This window comes from Centropristis striata, chromosome 24, assembly GCF_030273125.1.
Source record: "Centropristis striata isolate RG_2023a ecotype Rhode Island chromosome 24, C.striata_1.0, whole genome shotgun sequence".
NCBI lineage: Eukaryota > Metazoa > Chordata > Actinopteri > Perciformes > Serranidae > Centropristis > Centropristis striata.
In genome coordinates, this window is record NC_081540.1 from 2,802,311 (window position 1) to 2,825,719 (window position 23,409).

At 36.1% G+C, this 23,409-nt stretch overlaps 1 protein-coding gene across 1 annotated transcript in view; it reads left to right on the forward strand.

The window, feature by feature from the left end:
• LOC131962865 (rho GTPase-activating protein 6-like) overlaps positions 1–23,409 on the forward strand; it is an 83,029-nt gene that overhangs the window by 26,056 nt on the left and 33,564 nt on the right. Inside the window, exon 2 of the mRNA XM_059327957.1 lies at positions 21,634–21,793. Coding sequence (XP_059183940.1) covers positions 21,634–21,793 — 160 coding nt within the window. The remainder of the gene's footprint in view (positions 1–21,633; positions 21,794–23,409) is intronic.

Sequence of the window (23,409 nt, forward strand, 5' to 3'; positions counted from 1 at the left end):
AAAAGACACAAAATGACCAAAAAAAGACACAAAATTACTAAAAAAAGACACACAATTATTAAAGAAAGACACAAAATTACCAAAAAGAAAGACACAAAATGATGGAAAAAAAGACACAAAATTATTAGAAAAAGACACAAAATTACCAAAAAAGACACAAAATTATTAGAAAAAAACACAAAATTACCAAAAAACACAAAACATTTCTAAAAAATGACAAAATTACCAAAAAAAATACACGAAATGACGAAAAAAGACACAAAATTATTAGAAAAAGACACAAAATTACCAAAAAAAGACTAAAAAAGACTAAAAAAGTCACAAAATTATTAAAAAAAGATGCAAAATTACCAAAAAAAGTAATTAAAGGGACCTTCCACACACAACACGGTAAAGTGCCATTCATATAAAACTCACATTAAGTTTGAGACCCCTGCTTTAGACCCATGTTGTGCATCAAAGCGTTGAAAAAAAGAGTTCCCCTGTTTGTTTTCCGGCGTCAGAGCTGTCATGTGTCTGTCTGGACGGCAGGAAGTAACAGGACAAACTGTTTCTCTTTGTATCTGGGTAAAAGTGGACGAAACATGCTGGAATATCTCAACATTTGTCTATCAGAACCAGGGGAAGTTGGGGGATTATGGCTGCAGTTGCATGCATGTTGGATTTCCACAGTTGTGGGCAATAAAAGCAGCCACATTAGAAACATTCCTCTTTACATTAGAAATAAGAAACATTCCTCTTTACATTAGAAATAAGAAACATTCCTCTTTACATTAGAAATAAGAAACATTCCTCTTTACATTAGAATAAGAAACATTCCTCTTTACATTAGAGCCGATGTGTTTCAGCTTCTTGGCTCAGATGCCAGCTCTAATCTCTCCATCCATCTATTCTACATTCCACCATTGATGGAGTGGCACATTATTTCTCTGGGAGTGGTTTTCTTGGAGCGTGTGCGTGTGTGTGTGTGTGTGTGTGTGTGTGTGTGTGTGTGTGTGTGTGTGTGTGTGTGTGTGTGAGCCTGTTCTCACGGTGCTGACATGGCAGAGCGCTCAGACTGCAAAAGGTTTCGATGGGAAACTAAACTTCCCATGGGGCTACTTACATAACTGTTTTGACTGATTGACAGTTAAAGTGCACACACACACACACACACCACACAGATACGTGCATGCACGCACACACACACACATGCATGTATTGAATGTGTGTTAATGGATGCACATGACTGTATATGCAGCTGATACCATAATCAATTGCTAAATTAGTCAATCGACTGGACTGGAAAAGGAAATTAAAGCAAATGTAGAATCGATCCCTTTACGTCCTTTAAAGCAAAAACAATCAAAATGACCAAAAAATGACACAAAATTATTTTAAAGACACAAAATGACACAAAAAAGACACAAACTGACTGAAAAAACACTAAATTATTTTAAAAAGACACAAAAATGAACAAAAAAGACACAAAATGACCAAAAAAGACACAAAATTGTTTAAAATATTTAAAAATGACCCAACAAAGACACAAAATTATTTAAAATATTTAAAAATTACCCAAAAAAGACACAAAATTACCAAAAAAGACACAAAATTACCCAAAAAAAAGACACAGAATGACAAAAAAAGACACAATATTTCCAAAAAAATTACACGGCTGTATATGAAGCTGATACCATAATCAATTACACAATGAGTCAATCGACTGGACTGGAAAAGGAAATTAGAGCAAATGTAGAATCGATCCCTTTACGTCCTTTAACCCTCTGGAGTCCATCTATTTATTGAAAATACATGTTTTATTTACAGTAATAACTTTATTTATATATATCTAGACATGCTGAAAAAAGCCAGTTAAAAGTTCAATCATAGGAGCTTTCACAGTGTGACATTTATGTTTCTAGACCATTTTTATAATGTGAATTTTCTTTCTACAATGAAAACTATTACTGTTTTTAATTTACATGCAAATAGACTGTTTTGTAGTTATTTTTTCTGCTGTTTTTTGTGTGCATAAATGATGAAAAAAATGGTACATTTCTATAGAAACCTGTGTCTTTTGTTTGTATTTTGGGTTCCTGGCAGCTTTAAACTTTGTTAATTAAAATAAATTGTAAAATCTGACTGATATTAATGCAGAGGAATTTGACAAATTTGAACCAAAATCTCCTGGACTGCAGAGAGTTGGATTTTTGTGGTTTTTATATGAATATTTGTCTGAAATTGAGCAAAATTGAACTCTAAAACTTTGTCATAAGATAAAACAGACATCAAGGGGTTCATTTTTAGTTATTTTACTCAATTTTGACCAAAAATGTAGTTAATGCAGTTAGATTTTGTAGGGTAAAGTAGACCAATTGACTGTATATTTGGACACACACACACACACACTGAGGGATGAATGTCCTCCTGCAGGTCTGGAAGTGCTTGAGGCTGGAGGAGAACATACATTTCTCCATGCAATCAGTTGAGGAATGTGATGGACAGAGTGCAGAATGAATGCATGATTCACAGTCATTACATCACTGTGTAATGTTTAATTCTCGGGAGGTTATTTCCTGAATGACTGGCTGATTACCGTCACGGATAAACATTTTTCAAGCACTTTGAAATGTGGAATACTAAAATATGTCTGAGTGAAATGAGTATCTGAATGAAACATTGATTTATGAACAGATGACTGGAGCCATTTATAGCCATGAAATAACACCCACTTTGTTGTTTTTTCTTCTTGTGAATAATCCTTCAGCTCTAAGTGTGTTGACTACAGTCACGGTCACCTCAAAGACCGAATGTGTCGCCTGCTCGTTCTGTTTGGCAGCACAGAGGCGACTGCTGAGCCGTGAACTTAATTTGAGTTTCAAATCACTCCATAACACACACACACAATTACTGAAAAAAAGGAGACAAAATGACCAAAAAGAGACACAAAAAGACAAAAAAAAGAGACAAAATGACTGTAAAAACACTAAATTACTTTAAAAAGACACAAAATGACTGAAAAAACACAAAATTACAAAAAAAAGACACAAAATTACAAAAAAAGACACAAAATGACCAAAGAAATACACAAAGTTACTAAAAAGGACACACAATTATTAAAAAAAGACACAAAATTACCTAAAAAAGAGATAAAATGACCCAAAAAAGACACAAAATGACAAAAAAAAGAGACAAAATGACTGAAAAAACACTAAATTACTTTAAAAAGACACAAAATGACTGAAAAAACACAAAATTACAAAAAAAAGACACAAAATTACAAAAAAGACACAAAATGACCAAAGAAATACACAAAGTTAATAAAAAGGACACACAATTATTAAAAAAAGACACCAAATTACCTAAAAAAGAGACAAAATGACCCAAAAAAGACACAAAATGACAAAAAAAAGAGTCAAAATGACTGAAAAAACACTAAATTACTTTAAAAAGACACAAAATTACGAAAAAAGACACGAATATTAAAAAAGACACAAAATTACCTAAAAATCACAAAAGATGACTGAAAAAGGACACAAAATGACAAAAAAAATGCTAAATTACAAAAGAAAAGACACAAAATGACTGAGAAAACACTAAATTACTTAAAAAAAGACGCAACATGACTGAAAAAGACACAAAATGACCAAAGAAATACACAAAATTACTAAAAAAGACACACAATTATTAAAAAAAGACACAAAACTACCTAAAAAAGACAAAAAATGACTGAAAAAAGACACAAAATTAACAAAAAAGACACAAAATTAACAAAAAAGTAATTAAAGGGACCTTCCACACACACCACGGTAAAGTGCCATTCATATAAAACTCACATTAAACTTTCATTACATTACATTTTTTACAACCTCTACTTGAAACCTCTCCTCTCCTGTCCTCTCCTCTCTGCTCTGTGTAAACAGCCTCTCCTGTCCTCTCCTCTCAGCTCTGTGTAAACAGTCTCTCCTGTCCTCTCCTCTCAGCTCTGTGTAAACAGTCTCTCCTGTCCTCTCCTCTCAGCTCTGTGTAAACAGCCTCTCCTGTCCTCTCCTCTCAGCTCTGTGTAAACAGCCTCTCCTGTCCTCTCCTCTCTGCTCTGTGTAAACAGCCTCTCCTGTCCTCTCCTCTCTGCTCTGTGTAAACAGCCTCTCCTGTCCTCTCCTCTCAGCTCTGTGTAAACAGCCTCTCCTGTCCTCTCCTCTCTGCTCTGTGTAAACAGCCTCTCCTGTCCTCTCCTCTCAGCTCTGTGTAAACAGCCTCTCCTGTCCTCTCCTCTCAGCTCTGTGTAAACTGAGTGGCGAGGCGACTGCTGAGCCGTGACCTTAATTTGAGTTTCAAATCACTCCATAACACAGACGGAGGCCTGGGGGAACTCCCAGACACACACACACACACACACACACACACACACAGACACACACACACAGACACACACACACACACACACACACACACACACACACACACACACAGACACACACACACACACACACACACGCAGCAGGTCCACTGGTTGCTCAGACCGTCTCCTCTGTCGCCGTCAGGCCACAATCAGTTTGTCTCACTTCGAGTGGAGCAGGCAATGCATTTTTACACTTATTTATGCTAAAACGCACATGATCCCCACTTAATTTTCCAATCTGCACACACACACACACACAGACACACACACACACACACAACAGTCCCTGGAAGTGTTTTTTCTCTCCGTGCAGGATTAGTAATGATTAACAAGCTTCATTAGCTTGAAGAGAGAGAAAGGAGGAGAATTTATAGACGAGTGGAGAGTTGAACAGGCCTTGATTTGTGTACGACTGAAAAAACACTAAATTACTTTTTAGAAAGACACAAAATTCCTAAAAGAAGACACAAAATGACTGAAAAAACACTAAATTACTTAAAAAAGACACAAAATGACCAAAGAAATACACAAAATTACAAAAAAAAGACACACGAATATTAAAAAAAGACACAAATTTACCAAAAAAAGATTGACCAAAAAATACACAAAATTACCAAAAATATATCAAAAAATGGCCACTAAAAAGACAGGTTATTGGGGGTAAACTCTTAGTTAATGTCTTACTGGTTGTATAATAAGTCCATGCAGAATAAGGCATTAATAACTACTTAATAATGACTAGTTAAGAGCCAATATGTCACTTATTTGCATGCTAATAAGCAACTAATTAAAGTTGAATATGTGTTCCAGAGGATGAATCCCAATAACTTTGTTGATCATTTCACTTTCGGATGATTTACAGATTGTAAATCTGCCAGTTGGAGGAAAACGCAGGTAGCCACTTAAGACATCTGATTTACAGATGTGTTCTTGCATGTGTACTCTCACATCTGTAATTGCAAAATGGTGCAGTCTGGTTTTGCGTGGAGAATGACGTGCGTTGGATCGATCTTCCAGGAAGAGACACTTACAGACACTGGAGGGACGTTCCAACATTTCTAACTTTTTTGGTTTGTTTTCTTTGCCTTTTGTGTTGCAGCTGGCTTTAAATGACCCTTGAGCAGAGTTTCTGTGCCACAACACTGATCCAGTGGAATGCACGAGTATTTTTCAACACTTTTGTTTTGTTTTTAGTTACAGGTTGGCTTCATGCATGTAATAGATTGCTTTCGCTGACCTGGAACCTCCTCATGGTTCACATCTGCTTGTAATTAGTGACCACCCTCACTTGTCAGCCAGTTTCTGTGCATGTTTGTACATGTAACTGCCACAGTAACGATTAATAGGCTTCTCCACCTGTTTTGGGTTGTCTCTGACGCTGCCTGAGGGGCAAATAACCGCCACTTTATGAATTATCCATACGCAAGTTACATAACCCCCCATGCAAAAGCACTTTAGTGCTATCAGGCTTATCATTGGCTGTAAAATGTGAAAAAAACAAGTTGTTATGGTTGTAAAAGCAATTATCATACCACTCAGTCTGTCTCAGTCATTGGAATGTGTCTGCTATAGCAGAAATAATGTGTACATTTAGTGCTGAAATGATTAATCTGGATATCCAATCAGTTAAGCCTTTATCGGGCGAAGAACCGTATTTGGTAACTTCAGCGGAAATCCAAAATAAAAAATAAAAATATTATCTACAAGAAAAAAGTTGCAAATTTACTACATTAAAGTGGCAAATCTACAAGAAAAAAGTTGCAAATTTACTAGATTAAAGTGGCAAATCTACAAGAAAATAGTCGCAGATTTACTAGATTAAAGTGGCAAATCTACAAGAAAAAAGTTGCAAATCTACAAGAAAAAAGTTGCAGATTTAAGAGATTTAAAGTGGCAAATCTACAAGAAAAAAGTTGCAAATCTACAAGAAAAAAGTTGCAGATTTAAGAGATTTAAAGTGGCAAATCTACAAGAAAAAAGTGGCAAATCTACAAGAAAAAAGTTGCAAGTCTACAAGAAAAAAGTTGCAAATTTAAGAGATTTAAAGTGGGAAAAAAAGATTTTTTCTCGTAGATTCACCACTTTAACCTCGTAAAATTATTTCTCTAAATATGACTCCCCTCCCCCGGGTCTGGATGTTTTTTTTACACATTCTGGCAGTATGTAATATCCTCCAATATTCTCTAGGGTTGAAATTTGGAATTTGCAAGTATTTCAATGAGTGTCCTATTAAGGGTTAAAGCAGTTTTTATAATAAGAACATCTTCCCTATTTTATTTCATTGTTAAAGCAACATTTTAGGGTTTCAGAGCACACACACTAACATTTTATATCCCACGAGGAGAAGCGTAAGAGATGAGATCATAATCCAGGGACATGCTTTAATATTGCATGGTAAACAGGCTCCTGTATGGAAATTAAAAAAATATTTACATCATGGTTACGTAAGCTGTATTTGTCCTGGCCAGAGGGGGGATCAGTGTTCTGCTATAAAATACAGCCCCGTAAAATCAGAGGAGACAAAAAAAAAAGGCACTTTGAGCCAGTTGTGTCCTTCCAGAGAACAATCTGTCCAATCACGTCCTGACAACAAAAGTGATGTTTACTTCTGCATGATTTGATGGTAATTTATCTTATTTTCCAAAATGCAAAACTTGGCTGAGCAAAACTGTCAAAACAACTCGTCAACAACTGTGTTGACTCGATGCACAGCTTGATTCAGTTAAATTTTATGAGCACTTGTACTTTATGGAAGTCTTTTTTTTTTTAATCTTCTTTTAGCTCTTTTGGACAGAAAACGTTTGTAAATCCTGCATTTTTAACTCATTAGCAATAAATGTGAAATGTATAAAAAGAGGAATTGGAAAACAAAGTGCAGGCTCTAATCTGTGGATATCATCTTTTACTGCATATTGTTTTTTCCTCTGCCTTTGCATTTAATGAGGGCTTTTCTGGCTCCGGTGCAAGAATGAGCAACTTGTGTGTCTGCTCCAGATATTCCCCCCCAATCATTGGCAGGCACATCTAAAGCCTCGGGCCAACTTCAAACATTTTAAAGACAGATTAATATGAAGGGCCTGCAGCATAATTAGGTCCGACCTTGCAGACTTAGGATCTTGCATAATGGTTACGTAAGCTGCAGGAGAAAAGAAAATCAGGTATTGTATCACAGGACGCTTGACAGTAGGAGAAGTTGTGTTTGGTTCTGAGTGTGTGTGTGTGTGTGTGTGTGTGCACGCTAAGTGAGTGGCTTGCCCCACAGACGCACACTGATCATTTTTTTGGTAATTTTACATATTTTTTTGTTATTTTATGGGTTTTTTTGTGTCTTTTTTCTCTCTTTTTTTACATCTTTTTTTGTAATGTTACCTAATTTTTGGTAATGTTTTGTCCTTTTTGTTGTTTTATGTTTTTTTTAGCTAATTTTGTGTCTCTTTTTTTGGTAATTTTACATCTTTTTTGGGGTAATTTAACGTATTTTATCTTGTACTGTATCACAGTGTGTGTGTGTGTTGGGCCATGCAGGGAATACAACTCTTATTGTGAAAAGACTTTCTGAACAATAATTCACGACTCAGTTGTTCACATTCAAGTTGGCCTGACAATATTTTCAAACAACATGCATTTAGTATAATGGTCTAAAAATGCTTTGTAATATATTAACATCTAAAGTTCAACATCATTTGAACTGTCTCTATCTAATCAATATTATTTTTGTCCTTAATGTTATTTACTTTTTTTTGCAAATGCCATAATTATAGAATTGTCTTCTTAGAAAAGTATCTAATTTTCTTTGTTTATGTAAAAGTAGGACCCCATTAGTCACCAAATAATCTGTGTGAAATATGCTAATTCTTGCATGTTTACTGGTTTTTCCGGATGTCCCCATAAAGCCTGATTAAAACATCACTTGATCATTTCAAAAATTTGAAGGCGTGTATAGGTTAACTAAGTTATGGCAAGTTTACTCAATTTTTTTCAGCTCTCTACAACGTCTAGAAAAGGTGGTCCCCACAAGTGATGTTTAAAACTGGGGTCCCCGTGATGTATTAAAACCAGTATGTGTGTGTGTGTGTGTGTTTGTGTGGTATATTGGCTCTGAAGGCAGTCCAACCACAGATTACACCAGTCAGCTGTCATCTGCAGACTGACTTTGTGTCAGACTTTATCCTTTGAAACACTGAACTTTCTGCACACTAACCTCAAGTATCAGGACTGTTTATGTTCTGGAAAACAAACCCCCGGTTCCTCAGTTCTGGCCAAAATTACAGCTGCTATTTCTGTCTCGTAGCAGTCAGAACTTTCCGTGACATTTGTCTCATACTGTTTGATGTTTTGCGCCCTTTTTTTTTCTCGTCGTTGTGATGCTACACAGCTCTTTCTGTCGACGTGTGAATTGTGGGAAGTGAAATATCACAGCTTAAAGTGTGAAGATCCATGTTTAAACATCTATAAAAACGAGTCATTGCTCTGTGAAGAAGGTCTGAAATAGAACTATACAGCTTAAAGATGAGTGACATATCTCCCATAGTGATATATACTTGTTCACACTGAGGTTAACTTGTCTATTTAGGGAAATGAGTGAGTAGATCGCCCCTACTTTGCATTGCAAACAATTGATTTGCTTGCGAGGCGTTGCTTGGAAACTTTCAAATTGCTTGGAAAAACGTCTCCATGTTGCTTTCTCTCTTTTTTTTCTGCACTTTCTTCCATATCCAATGTTGTAATATGACTATTAAGGGGTTACAAACCAACCCAGTTTTACAGTTTCAGTTTTATGTGCTCCTTAAAATCTCTCTAAATCATATTTTTTTTTACAATGCATGCACAATATAGTTATACTGGCTTAGATTTTGACTCTTAGACAACCTTGTAACTCTCTAGTGAAGGTCTTTGAGTCCGTATGCAGCCTGACAAGGAGACAATACAACTTAGCATCAATTAAAGATGCTCTGCAAGGATGCCACTTCTTTATGAAGATGAAACTTTAAGCAATTTATGTCATAAAAATCATTTTTTGGCATAGACTTTATGCAGAAGTCTCTCACCCTTCACACACCTAATTTCAAGATATTAAGATGTACCCGGGCCAATCAGAGGCCGTGCACTAATTGACAATTTAAACGACCAATCAGGGACTGTGTTGTAAATGCAAAACACTAATGGCAGATCCTTGAAACTAACTACTCGCTTTAGTGCAGAAAAAGCATCCATAACTGCAGTTATTGCTGAAGTTGATGCAATAACAAGCATTAACATTTAACAGCAGTGGGTTTTTTTGTTGTTTATTCAGTTCTACATGCAGGATTCAGCATAGCTTATTATATTTTTCTTCATAGGATGGTGAAGGCATGACACACCCACTGTCGCCACTGCTGCCGCTGCCTTCGCCCACCTAGGAAAAAAAATAATCACCTTCAATTTATCCACTGATCAGTGTGACATGATGGTGTCATGAGCATATGTTTTTTGATTATTTTAGGCTTAATATTCAAACCCTTTTCTTGCTCCAGCTGGAGCTTTGTTTCACTTGTTTCTATGACGACGTTAACAAAAAGAAAGGCAGCTGCTACCGGACCATTTATGAAGAAGTAGAAATGCTATTTAATGTAATTTTGTTGTCTTTTTTTGGTAATGTTGTGTCTTTTTTTAATAACTACTTAATAATGACTAATTAAGAGCCAATATGTTACTTATTTGCATGCTAATAAGCAACTAATTCATGTTGAATATGTGTTCCCTAATCTAAAGTGTTAGCCTGACATATTATGGGACTTCAACAAAGATGGAGATGTTGAAATATTTAATTGAATATGTGCAATCTTCTCCTGCAAAGTCAGGAGATCCCCACAATAAATAGGATATATCATGCAAGAACCATGAATTTCTGCACAAAAATCCTGAGACTCCTTTTAAGTTCTTTTACAAAATGAACATCATGCTTTATTTGAGAAGACTTGAAACTAGCAAATGAGACAATAACATCATGAAGAAAATGTTTACTGTGAGAAATAGGGTCATTTTCTCATCGACTTCTATACATTTTGACTTCTTTTTGCAACCAGTGGAGTCGCCCCCTGCTGGCCGTTAGAAATAATGCAGGTTTTAACTTTTTTTTTTTCAGACCTGGAGGTTGCCACTTGATCAGAATAATAAAAAAATAAAAAACAAGGCTTGACACACATTGAAAAGCTTTAATTTAAGGCCCGACATGTTTTCTTTAAGGTCAAACCTCATTGGAGTCTTACAGGATTTTCACCATGTTCCTTGCTAAATCCACTGGATTAAAGGCTTTATAGCAGATTTTTTTTTTCATGAAAAGAGGATTTGCTACATTGTCTCTAATTACTGTACAGGATATTTCCAACAGCACTTGAAGGCAGCGTGGGGCTGCATATATTACTCCGAGGAGGGGGTTGTTTTCAATTGCTCATAAAGTCATACGACTGGACGGGGACCAATAAAAACACACTTTTTGTCAATGCTTTTGCCTCGGTGCTGCAGGCCAGTAATGATCACACTTATGCCTCTACTACTATGTGGAAAATTGATCTGGAAAGAGGTAGCTGTGTTGGTAATTATTGGCTACAAAAGGTGCTGTCGATAAGTCATCAGGCACAATAATGATCCAGAGAGAACAACAACAACAAGAGGCACTGAAACATGCTGCATAACTGTGATGATGCATATTATTATTATTATGAATGTTACCTTGAATTGGGAATGATTCATGCAGTGCATCACAGCAACAAGTGTCCCACTGCCTCTATGTGCGTGTGTGTTTCCAGGTGCGTTACCATAGCAATATTTCTCTCACTTCCTGGCCCCTTTTTGATTTTTCTGTGTATGCGTTGCCACGGAAACTGACATATTCCGCTGCCCGTGGCTTTTTTTTTTTTCTTTTACGCCATTGTCCCTTTTGTCTAAAATAGAACAGAAACCACATGCTGCAGTGCACCGTACGTCCAAATAGCATTAGTCATCTAACTGCACGGAGTCAGCAGAGTCATTAATCTTTCCAGGGCAACATCTGTCACATGTGAGCACAAAGAAACAGCAACAATCCCATTCTGAACACTTTACATAATGATATCTATACATAACACGCACTGGGAAAACTTTAGGGTAAGTGTGTCTCCCTATTTGGCGTTTCTTGGCAGGAAATAAGAATTTAAAGGGATAGTGTGGATTATTTTAAGTGGGGTTGTAGCCTATGACTTGGTTATCCAGTCTGAAATAGAGAGCAAACCAAATTAAGTATGTATATTTGGAGGTCTATTGGGTATTCGTCTGTTGGATTTTTGCATTGGTAAATTGCAGAATGTGTACGCATATTTTTCAGCTGGATAATCTTTATAAATGAACTCCACTTTTACGTTGTTTGAATGCAGCTGATAGAAGTAAAAAGCTCACATTATGCTAAAGAGAACTATACCACGGCCACATGACTTGAACGTCCAGCTCAGTAGTTCTCAACCTAAAACATCTCTCTGTCTGTGCATTTATATATATATATTTTGATATTTTATTGTTACTTTTAATCTAAGTCCTTTGCTATCAGTTTAAAGGTCCATTCTGACCTCCTGAGGTGTAACAGTCAGCTTCAAGCCAGAGACTCCTTGGAAAGTAACAACTTGATACTTTGGGATTTGTCAGAAAAGACACAAAATTACCCAAAAAAAAAGAATCAAATTGACCACAAAATGACAAAAAATGACCAAAAAAAGACACAAATTGACCAAAAAAGATTCAAAATGACACAAAAAAAGACACAAAATGACTAAAAAAAAGACACAAAATGATCAAAAAAAGACACAAAATGACTAAAAAAAGACACAAAATGATAAAAAAAGACACAAAATGACCCAAAAAAAGACACAAAATGATAAAAAAAAAAACAAAATAAATATAGCATATAAGAGTATCTAGTTCTATGTTTTTATACTGAATATATTTGACCTTATCTCCGGTTGTACTCGGCCGATCATCATCAAACAAAAACTGGCGTGGAGTTTAAAGCCAGGACTTGGCAGGGAAACATGCTGCTTCATTTTTATGTTGTGATATCATGAAGAAGTCGTGCTCCGGCGCTTTCATGGACTCCGGAGGGTTACGGACACGTAAAAAATTCTTAAAAATTCACAAATGGGGGGTATTTACTGACTTATTATCCATCGTAAAACAATATATAAACATATCTTTCAGCTTGTGTTAACCACAGACCTTATTTCTGGCATTTAACCGTTTAAAATCCTCATTGAGTTTGAGAGGGGACACCCCAGGGCGCTACCTGTGGCCCCCTATACTTACAGTAGATTGGGGTTAATATGCCCCAAATTTGGAGATGCAGATAAAAGCACTAAGCCATGTTGTGTGGCTGTTTTACTAACAGCAAAGTATATTTCAGCCACCTAAACTCCCCACCAATATTAGTTCAAGTGTTGGCTATATTTAGAATATTTCACCCCCTTCAAAAAATCCCAACTATCCCTTTAATAAACGGCTAACACTTCTCACCAAGCTGTTGGGACTGCACGCTTATATCACTCTTTGCATTCTTTTACCCAACATCTGATCCTTTTTCTGTCTTTCTGCCTCTCCTGTAGAGCAAATCCATGATTTATTGTGGTTTATTTCTGCTTAATGCAAAATTGCATTAAGTGTAGCAAACTGGCCGTAAATACCATTTGTTAAAGTTGGGATTGTGTGATTAGATCTGCTCAGCCATTCCAGCAAACATCATCTGTTGGGGGGTTCAATAGTTCTAATAAATACAGAGGGAAACAGATGATGGCGGTGGTGTAAAAGGCATAGCAACCGGCTATATTTTGGAGACAAACACAAGGAGTTAAAGGACTGTGACAGTAGCTGCATGGCAGATTTGTCTCTATAGAGGCTATTCAAACAGTGTTACGTCTCACTAAGCGTCCACATAATGAATGTTTTGGTTGTATGTTCCAAAAGCATTCAGTGTTACGGTGCACTGAGGCTTTTTGGGGGATGAATGGATTGATTTTGAATGTGATTTTGGGTCCAGTCCCTCATTAACCCTTTATCAGGCGAAGAACTATATTTGGGAACTTCAGTGGATATCTAACGGGGTCCCCATGTCTCTCTGTTTGGTCATAGAACCACATGGAGATCATGTAAAAATGAAAAATTTAGAAAAAAAATGCAAGAAATAGTCGTACAAACAGAGTTATTCTTCAATGACTTGTACAAGGAGAACTTGACTATGACGGCATATTAAGGCCAAGTATGAATAAAAATAATAATACAAATCCAAAAAAAAGTTCCAAATTTACTAGATTAAAGTGGCAAATGTACAAGAAAAAAAGTCGCAGATTTAAGAGATTTTAAAGTGGCAAATCTGCGCGAAAAAGGCGCAGATTTACGAGAAAAAAGTGGGGAAAAAAGCTTTTTTCTCCCAGATTCACCACTTTAAATCTCATAAATCTGCACATTTTTTTCTCGTAGATTTGTCACTTTAATCTCGTAAACTTGTTTCTCAAAACATGACCCCCCTCCCCCGGGTCCATATGTTTTTTTTTTTACACATTCTGGCTGTATGTAATATCCTCCGATATTCTCTAGGGTTGAAATTTGGAATTTGCAAGAATTTCAATGAGTGTCCTATTAAGGGTTAAAAAGATAAATGCAAAATTGTTACAATTTTTTTTAAGTTGTGTCTTTTTTTTGTCAATTTTTGTCTTTTTTTGGTCATTTTGTGTCTTTTTTTGTCATTTTGTGTCTTTGTAAGTCATTTTGTGTCTTTTTTTTTACTCATTTTGTGTCTTTGTAAGTTATTTTGTGTCTTTTTTGGTCATTTTGTGTCTTTTTTTGTTCATTTTGTGTCTTTTTTAAGTCATTTTGTGTCTTTTTTTAGTCATTTTGTGTCTTTTTGGTCATTTTGTGTCTTTTTTTTACTCATTTTGTGGCTTTGCAAGTTATTTTGTGTGTGTGAGAGGGTTAACCTCAATGGGTTTAGGCAAACATTAGATTATTAGTCATGATAGAATCATTCACTTAAATCTGTAGCTCTTTAACTAGTAGTTGGCTATCGTTTTCTCAAAGAGGGAAAATAAGGACTTGATCTGATGACTGTTATTGAATGTGAGCAGGTTTTTTTTTTTACTGGGGAGGATGAGGGAAAACATGAACGCTTAAAAAATGTAATCATGAACTGAAAATGACTTCACCGTGGCAGTAAGCTCCCGTGTTTGTGCGTGCTGCTATTAGGTCAGGCTTGGATGTCTGACGAGGTTCAACTCCAAATCCCAAATCGGGTGTTTTTGCTTCATTTAGTCAAGTGATAATGTGGAAATAAGGTTTATTTAAAGCCAAAATCTAATTTTCCACACACTCTGCAGCAATGTTCCTGTTACTTCTTGTTTCTCTGGTGTTAAACAGGGACATAGCACTGAAGTAATACCCCATGAATTTTTCTTTTTTTTGTTACGCAACCTGCTTTATAGTCTATTTTACTAAAAAATGGGACGATATTTAACAAAATAAACACCATGCTGTGTTGAAAAAGACTTAAAAGTAGGAATTGAAACCATAAAGTCATTAGGAAAATGTTTATTTAGGTAATAAATCTAGTGAGAAGGAGGGTAATTTTCGACAGAATCTGACTTATTTTGCAACTAGAAGAGTCGCCCCCTGCTGGCCTTTAAAAAGAATGCAGGTTATCGGATTTTGTCAAAAAAGACACAAAATTACCAAAAATATATGTAAAAATGACCACTAAAAAGACACAAATTGACAAAAAAAGACACAAAATTACCAAAAAAGACATATAATGACCTATAAAAAGACACAAAATACCAAAAAAGACAAAAAATTACCATTAAAAAGACACAAAATGAACAAAAAAGACATATAATGACCATTAAAAAGACACAAAATGAACAAAAAAGACGTGAAATGAAAACTAAATCTGAGGGAAATTAAAAAGAATGCAGGTTATCGGATTTTGGTGCATTTAGACAAAGAAGTCGAACGATAATAAATGTGAAATTTAATCATCTAACTGCACTTGACCATGCTGATGACAGAAATAAGGACAGATCAGTTAATTTAGGGAAGAAATATATTACAACGGGACTTGCAGAAGTTGTTTGATCCCTTCATAAATGTACGGACACATAGATGACAAAGATAAATGTGATATAACATGGTAATTTTCTATAGAATCTGGCTTATTTTGCAACTAAAAGAGTCGCCCCCTGCTGGCCATTAAAAAGAATGCATGTTATCGGATTTTGGTGCATCTAGACAAACAAGTCGTACCATAATAAATGTGAAATTTAATCATCTTACTGCACTTGTTGCCATTAAATATAATGCAGGTTCTTGGATTTTGGTGCAGATAGACAAACAAGTCGAACCATAATAAATGTGAAATTTAATCATCTAACTGCACTTGACCATGCATATGACAGAAATAAGGACAGATCAGGACATTTAGGGAAGAAATATATTACAACGGGACTTGCAAAAGTTGTTTGATCCCTTCATAAATGTACGGACACATAGATGACAAAGATAAATGTGATATAAAAGGGTAACTTTCTATAGAATCTGATTTATTTTGCAACTAGAAGAGTCGCCCCCTGCTGGCCATTAAAAAGAATGCAGGTTATCGGATTTTGGTGCATCTAGACAAACAAGTCGAACCATAATAAATGTGAAATTTAATCATCTTACTGCACTTGTTGCCATTGAAAATAATGCAGGTTTACACATTTTGGTGCATATAGACAAACAAGTCGAACCATAATAAATGTGAAATTTAATCTTCTAACTGCACTTGACCATGCTGATGACAGATCAGGACATTTAGGGAATAAATATATTACAACAGGACTTGCAGAAGTTGTTTGATCCCTTCATAAATATATGGACACATAGATGACAAAGATAAATGTGACATAACAGGGTCATTTTCTATAGAGTTGGACTTATTTTGCAACTAAAAGAGTCGCCCCCTGCTGGCCATTAAAAAGAATGCAGGTTATCGGATTTTGGTGCATCTACAAGTCGTACCATAATAAATGTGAAATTTAATAATCTAACTGCACTTGTTGCCATTGAAAATAATGCAGGTTTACAGATTTTAGTGCATATAGACAAACAAATCGAACCATGATAAATGTGAACATTTTACAAGACATTTAGAAAAGAAATATATTACGGGAATTATTATTATTAATTAACGGGAAATGCAGAAGTTGTTTTATCCCTTCATAAATGTACGGACACATAGATGACAAAGATAAATGTGATATAACATCCTTCAACAACTCTCCTTTGTCAGAAGTGAAACTGTGCGGGTTGGTTTTGGATCGTCTCGGTTAGTAAATCTGAAAGGACGCCCCTGCGTCACGCAGGCCTCGGCCCATTGTTGCCAGAGTCCAGCAGTGATTCCAGGCGTTAGTCTGGCCCCTCCGCTCTGCTGTCAGCATTCCAGGAGTTTGGTAGGTTGACACTTAAGAAGTGAAGCTCATCCATCCCCTTCAGAAATCCTGCTGGGCAGAACCAGCTCGACCGAGCAGAGGCCTCTTATTTAACTTTTCCAACTGTTTGTCTTTTCTTTTGCACTGCATACATGTGTGTATAGGCATGTGTGTGCGCCCCGTCAAGCTGTGCGTGAGGTCAAGCGGCAGGGAAACGAGTTTCCTCAGCCAGCGATAAGGAATGGCATAGAGACAAACAGCTGTGCTGGATAAGATGCTCTAATAAAACGGAGCAACAAGCATTTTGCTTTTCCCCTGGAGCCGTGACAGGCTCACTCACTGGCTCACATGCTCTCTCTCAGGTGGCTCTCCAGGTTTTCCTGTGTCCACATCTTGTTTTGCTTCCACGGCTGAATGACGGCTCTGTTGCTTCACTGCACTAAGTGGGGTCAAACAACGAGAGAGGTAGCAGCAGGAGGAACGGCTTCAAGAAAATATTGTTGATAGAGGCCTAATCATGAGAAGCCAAGTGGTCAGAATGGAGGCCCAGATCCTTGTTTTTCACAGTTTTATCCAGATTGATTTTAGAAAAAGTCTGTAAAAAGCAAAAAAAAACATGTGAAATGCGATTTTTGATAATCAGATTTCTACGGATGTGTCTTGTTTTGGATGCTCTGGCTGCTCAAATTGGATTTGGCAATGGCAACATGGCCTGCCAGCACATTGCAGCAATCCTCATTACTCTATGCAGATAATAACGCAACTTTTTCAAGGGAATGGCCTTCATGCAAGGGTTTCGCCTATGGGAATTTTGCATTGGTTTCTGGATCACTGCCGGAAATAAGCTCTGTGGCAAACAAACAATTGTGATGCTGACGCGATTTGTTCTGCAGGATAATCTTCACAAATTAACTTTTGTGACGTTTGAAGTGTTTATGCAGCTGACGGAAGTTAAAACCTACCGTTTGACAAACTAGCGAAGACATAGCCTAATAAATTGTTTATTAACCTAATCTACAATCTACAAGAGTTTGCAAGAGCACTCAAAAAACACGGCTGTTGCTTCGAACCACATTTGGAGGTGATTTGAAGTTGCACATTGCAGCTATCGTCATTAATCGGTGTAACCTCTATGCCGATGATAACGCCACCTTTTCAAGGGAATGGCCTTCATGCAACGTTCACAAACGTAGGGTTTATTAGAAGACAGCTAATCGAGCACCACGCTCTGCCAGCTTGCTAACCCGCTATGCTTTTTTTTGCTGCACTGGTTACAGAACATGAGCTGAACAAAGTTTTTATTATGCTACTACACTTAAAATGGCAACCCATACAAAAGAGTCTGTGATGTTTGCACAGGAATCTGATCTGTTCACTTGCAACACTGCAAAAAAAGGTGTGTCTAAAAACAAGATAAAACACTAAATATGAGGGAAATTATCTTGCTGCATGGACAGATAATTTCACTTGACAAGATTTCTTAAATTAAGATCTTCAAACAACCGGAAAATACACAAAATGATCAAAAAAGACACAAAATTACCAAAAATATATGCAAAAATGCCCACTAAAAAGAAACAAATTGACCATTAAAAAGACACAAAATGACGAAAAAAAGACATGACCATTCAAAAGACACAAAATGACCAAAAAAAGACATATAATGACCTATAAAAAGACACAAAATGACCAAAAAAAGACATATAATGACCTATAAAAAGACACAAAATGAACAAAAAGGACGTGAAATGAAAACTAAATCTGAGCGAAATGACTTGACAAGATTTCTTAAATTAAGATTGTTAAATCTAGAAATAAGCATGTTGAAACTTGAAAGTTCATCGCTGCTTGCAGCTTTAATTTATCTTGTTTTAAGAGTTAATTTCTTATTTTAAGCGTACAACATGCTTATTTCTAACCTTAATTTAAGAAATATTGTCAAGTGAAATTATCTGTCCATGCAGCAAGATCATTTCCCTCAGATTTACAGTTTTTATCTTGTTTTTAGACACACCTTTTTCTTGCAGTGAACACACAGACATCAGATTTGAGGAAGAAATCTGATTTGTCTCCTGTCCGACCGTAGCTGTGAAGTCTTCAGGGTGTTTCATTTTTCTAGCAGACGTGAAGAATAAACACAATTCAAGTGGCAACGTGATGAAATTCTATTTTTTCCAGATATAAACTGATGCACAATGGTTTATCTCTGCTTGCAGCAGTGCAGAATAAAGAGCACATAAACACAGACACATTAGAGTCCACTTGTAAGCCCTCTGTCTGGATAAGGCATTAGATAAATTGCAGCAACGTCTCTCCTCTTTCTCTTCCCCCTCTTTCTTAACCTCTCCCTCTTCCTGACCTCTTCTCTCCGTAGACTCAGAGGAATGCATGACCAGAGACTCAGATGACTCAAATGTGCATCAAAGCCAAAGTGCTTTCTGGGTTTTCCAGCAATTCATTACAATTCACCTCGATTCCACCTTGATCACAGATTACGCCAAAGCTGAGAAATAAACCTGTCTGACTGAAAAATGCATTTGTTCTATACGTCTGGCACCATAGTAACCAGATATCCTCCTCCACATGTGCTATGCATTGTTAATGCTGGTTTACGTGTGTGGAAAGCAGACTGCAAATCCATCAGTGCAAGGACACTTTATGTCCTCACTTGCTCCTCTTTTTTTTCTCCAAGGAACATACTGTCTCTGTTTATCTGTAGACAATCTTATACATTTAGTTTGGCTCATGTCCGACTGTTATAAAGTAACATCCTGCAGACTTCACTTTCACATTTGTTCTCTCCAAAATAGTGCTGGATCCTTCATTTCCCATAATTCAACGCAGCAGCATATTTCCTTAAGTTTCCCCCCTCAAAAAGACACAACATGACCAAAGAAAGACGCAAAATTACCAAAAAAAGGAAACAAAATGACAAAAAATACACAAAATGACAAAAAAAAGACACAAAATGACCAAAAAAAGACACAAAATGGCCAAAAAAAGACACAAATTGACCACAAAATGATCAAAAAAAGACACAAAATGACTAAAAAAAGACACAAATTGACCACAAAATGATCAAAAAAGACACAAAATGACAAAAAAAGACACTAAATGACCAAAAAAAGACAAAATGCCTAAAAAAAGACACAAAATGACAAAAAAAGACACAAAAAGGCCAAAAAAAGACATAAATTGACCACAAAATGATCAAAAAAAGACACAAATTGACCACAAAATGATCAAAAAAGACACAAGATTACCAAAAAAAGACATTAAAAAATCCAAAAAAGACAGAAAATGATCCAAAAAAGACAGAAAATGATCCAAAAAGACACAGAATGACCAGAAGAGACACAAGATTACCCAAAAAAGACACAAAATTACCAATAAAGACACAAAATTACTAAAAAAAAAACCACAACATGCTGATCTCCCGCAGACTTGACTTCCACATTAGTTCTCTATCTCTGCAGCCTGTAATCTGCTGTACTACATGTTACACCCTCCTAATGCAATCTCCTGCCAAGCTCATCATTTATGAGAATCAAAATAAAAAGTTTTTCCAATGCTTTTTTATTACTCAAAGAATGCAGAGGCCAAAGGTTTCCTGTGTTTCACATGCACCAAGCCCCGGGAACCTTGATGTGAAAGTTAGGCTTGGTTATTGTTCAGTATCACCACAGAAATGTTTAGCTTTTATAACATTTTAACTCAACACTTGCAGTTTCTACTTCAAAATAAAAGCCCTGGAGTGTGAATTGCACAGCCCTATAAATGAGTAGAGGACCGGCTTTTAATTGTGGGAATACGATGGAAGAAATTAAATTAAACTATTACATAATATATTATTTAAAGTCAAGTCAAAGTCAAGTTAAGCACCAAAGTGCTGCACATAAAAGTGCATAAAGTGCAATAAAATACAGAATTGACAAAGGTGAAAGAAACAAAAACAAGAAACCTTGCATGCAAGGGTTAAAATAAATGAAAAGAAGAAGGGATAATACTATAACGATAATTATTTTATGATTAAAATACTATTATGGATTTTACCAGGGACAAACTCTGGTGTAACCACAGAAAATTATAAATATTAAATACTTAATCCACCTACATTGTATTTAAGAGGATTTATACATATTATTACTTAATTTTAAAAAACATCAAATGATTTTTTCTTCTTTTTTTTTGTATTTCTACATTTACACATTTTGTCAATATTGAGCAGAACATATTCTATTTTTTTTTTTAGAATTTTATTTTATTAATTTCTGTGGGTCATCTTATTAGGTACCAGGAAGTACATCAGTACAACAGAAATAAAAAAAATAATTAAATATAAAAAGAACATTTTCTAAATACAACAATTTTTTTTGTCTTTTTTGGGTAATTCTGTGTCTTTTTAAAATAATTTTGTGTCTTTTTTTGGTAATTCTGTGTCCTTTTGGTAATTCTGTGTCTTTTTTAAATATTTTTTGTGTCTTTTTTGGTAATATTGTGTCTTTTTTGGTAATATTGTGTCTTTTTTGGTAATATTGTGCCTTTTTGGGGGGAATTCTGTGTCTTTTTTTTTCGTAATTTTGTGTCTTTTTTTGGTGATGATTTCAAAGTTCTGGAAAAGTCCCATGATGCATTGCGACACTCCCATGTATTCTGATGCATTTCATTGGTCAAGAGACCGAAAATAGACGTATCCGCTTTCCCGGCTTAAATGGGTTAAATTAAACTTTTTGTTACTAATTTTCTAGATAATTTTTTCCTAATCTTTGTGTCAACTTTTGCCTCCTGCAGGGTGATTTCACCTGGAGCAGCCTGTCGGGGCGGAGCGTGCGCCTGGCGCCGGTTGACATCCAGAGCCTGTCGGAGCTGGAGAGGGCCAAGCTGCAGGAAGTAGCCTACACCCGTTTACACCAGGACTATGACCTGGGATGTCAGATAACCATGCCAAAAGGTGGGAACATGTGTGTTTTTATCAACCTGGTCTCACAGGAATCCGTGAAACAGCCACGGATTTGCTTAACTCAAAATCCGTGGAATAGCCACGGAATCACTCAAATTTCCGTGAAACTGACACGGATTTTGCTACAATGCAAGTTAATGACATTACGTCATATCCCGTGGCTATTCCAACATACAAAGTGATTATGTACATTCACTGAGTGAATATTTAGAAAATAAAACATATATTTCTCGCTAGAAATGTGATCAAAATCCATTTTTATGCAGAAACTAAGTCAAAATATTGTTTTTTTTTCACTAAAAATTAGAGAACTGTCCGCCATGTTTTTTGTTCTGACCGCCGGGACCTTGAAAGTCACGTGACTTGGAACAAACTAATGGGAATGGGGAAGGAAGTTCCAAAAAAGTGCTGGATCCTTAATTTCCCATAATTCAACGCAGCAGCATATTTCCTTAAGTTTCCCCCCCCAAAAAAGACACAAAATGACCAAAAAAAGACACAAAATGACCAAAAAAAGGAAACAAAATGACCAAAAAAGACACAAAATGACCAAAAAAGGAAACAAAATGACCAAAAAAGGAAACAAAATGACCAGAAAAGACACAAAATGACCAAAAAATTTAACAAAATGACCAAAAAAGACACAAAATGACCAAAAAAAGACACAAAATGACCAAAAAAAGACACAAAATGACCAAAAAATTAAACAAAATGACCAAAAAAGACACAATATGACCAAAAAAGACACAAAATTACAAAAAAATAGCCACGGGATATGACCGTCATTAACTTGCATTGTAGCGAAATCCGTGGCTATTTCATGGATTCCTGTGACCAGGTTAGTTTTTATGCATAGTGCAGACCTGAATGAAGCGGTTACATCATCTTTAGTTCCGGCTGCGTGGGATTTTATGCTCCAGCATACATCAGACCTTGACATTTATGCATCTTAACTGTGACAAAACACATCTGGGAATGACTCCGGAACTGAGCTGTGCTATATGCAACTCATTTGATATTCTCAACCGGGGTTTGGCTTCGTGCAGCTTATTTCAAGTGTCCCATAAAGTAAAAAGGCAAAGCTCAAGGCTCTGACCACATCCTCCTGTCATCCTTCAAGAGTATTTAAAGGAAGTCATGTCCAGTCTATGTTTGGGGAAGCTGTGACAACACTTGAGTCTGGATGTAAACCATTGAGCTTCCTGTTTGACCCCCTCCCCGTAACGCCACGCGACTCCCTTTCCTGCTGCATCTGAGCCACCATGTAGACCAGGGTGGGCCATTCATGTTCCCAAGGGGCCACATGAGATGCTGTAAATGTTGCTGAGGGCCGGACCTAAACTCTGAACTAAATTCTGCTCCATATGGAATTCATTGCTTTATAAAAGACACAATTCTGCCAAAAAAAGACACAAAATGACCAAAAGAGACACAAAATGACTAAAAAAAGACACAAAATGACCAAAAAATGAAACAAAATGACCAAAAAAGACACAAATGAATCACAAAATGATCAAAAAAAGACACAAATGACTAAAAGAAGACACAAAATGACCAAAAAAAAGACACAAAATGACTAAAAAAAGAAACAAAATGACTAAAAAAAG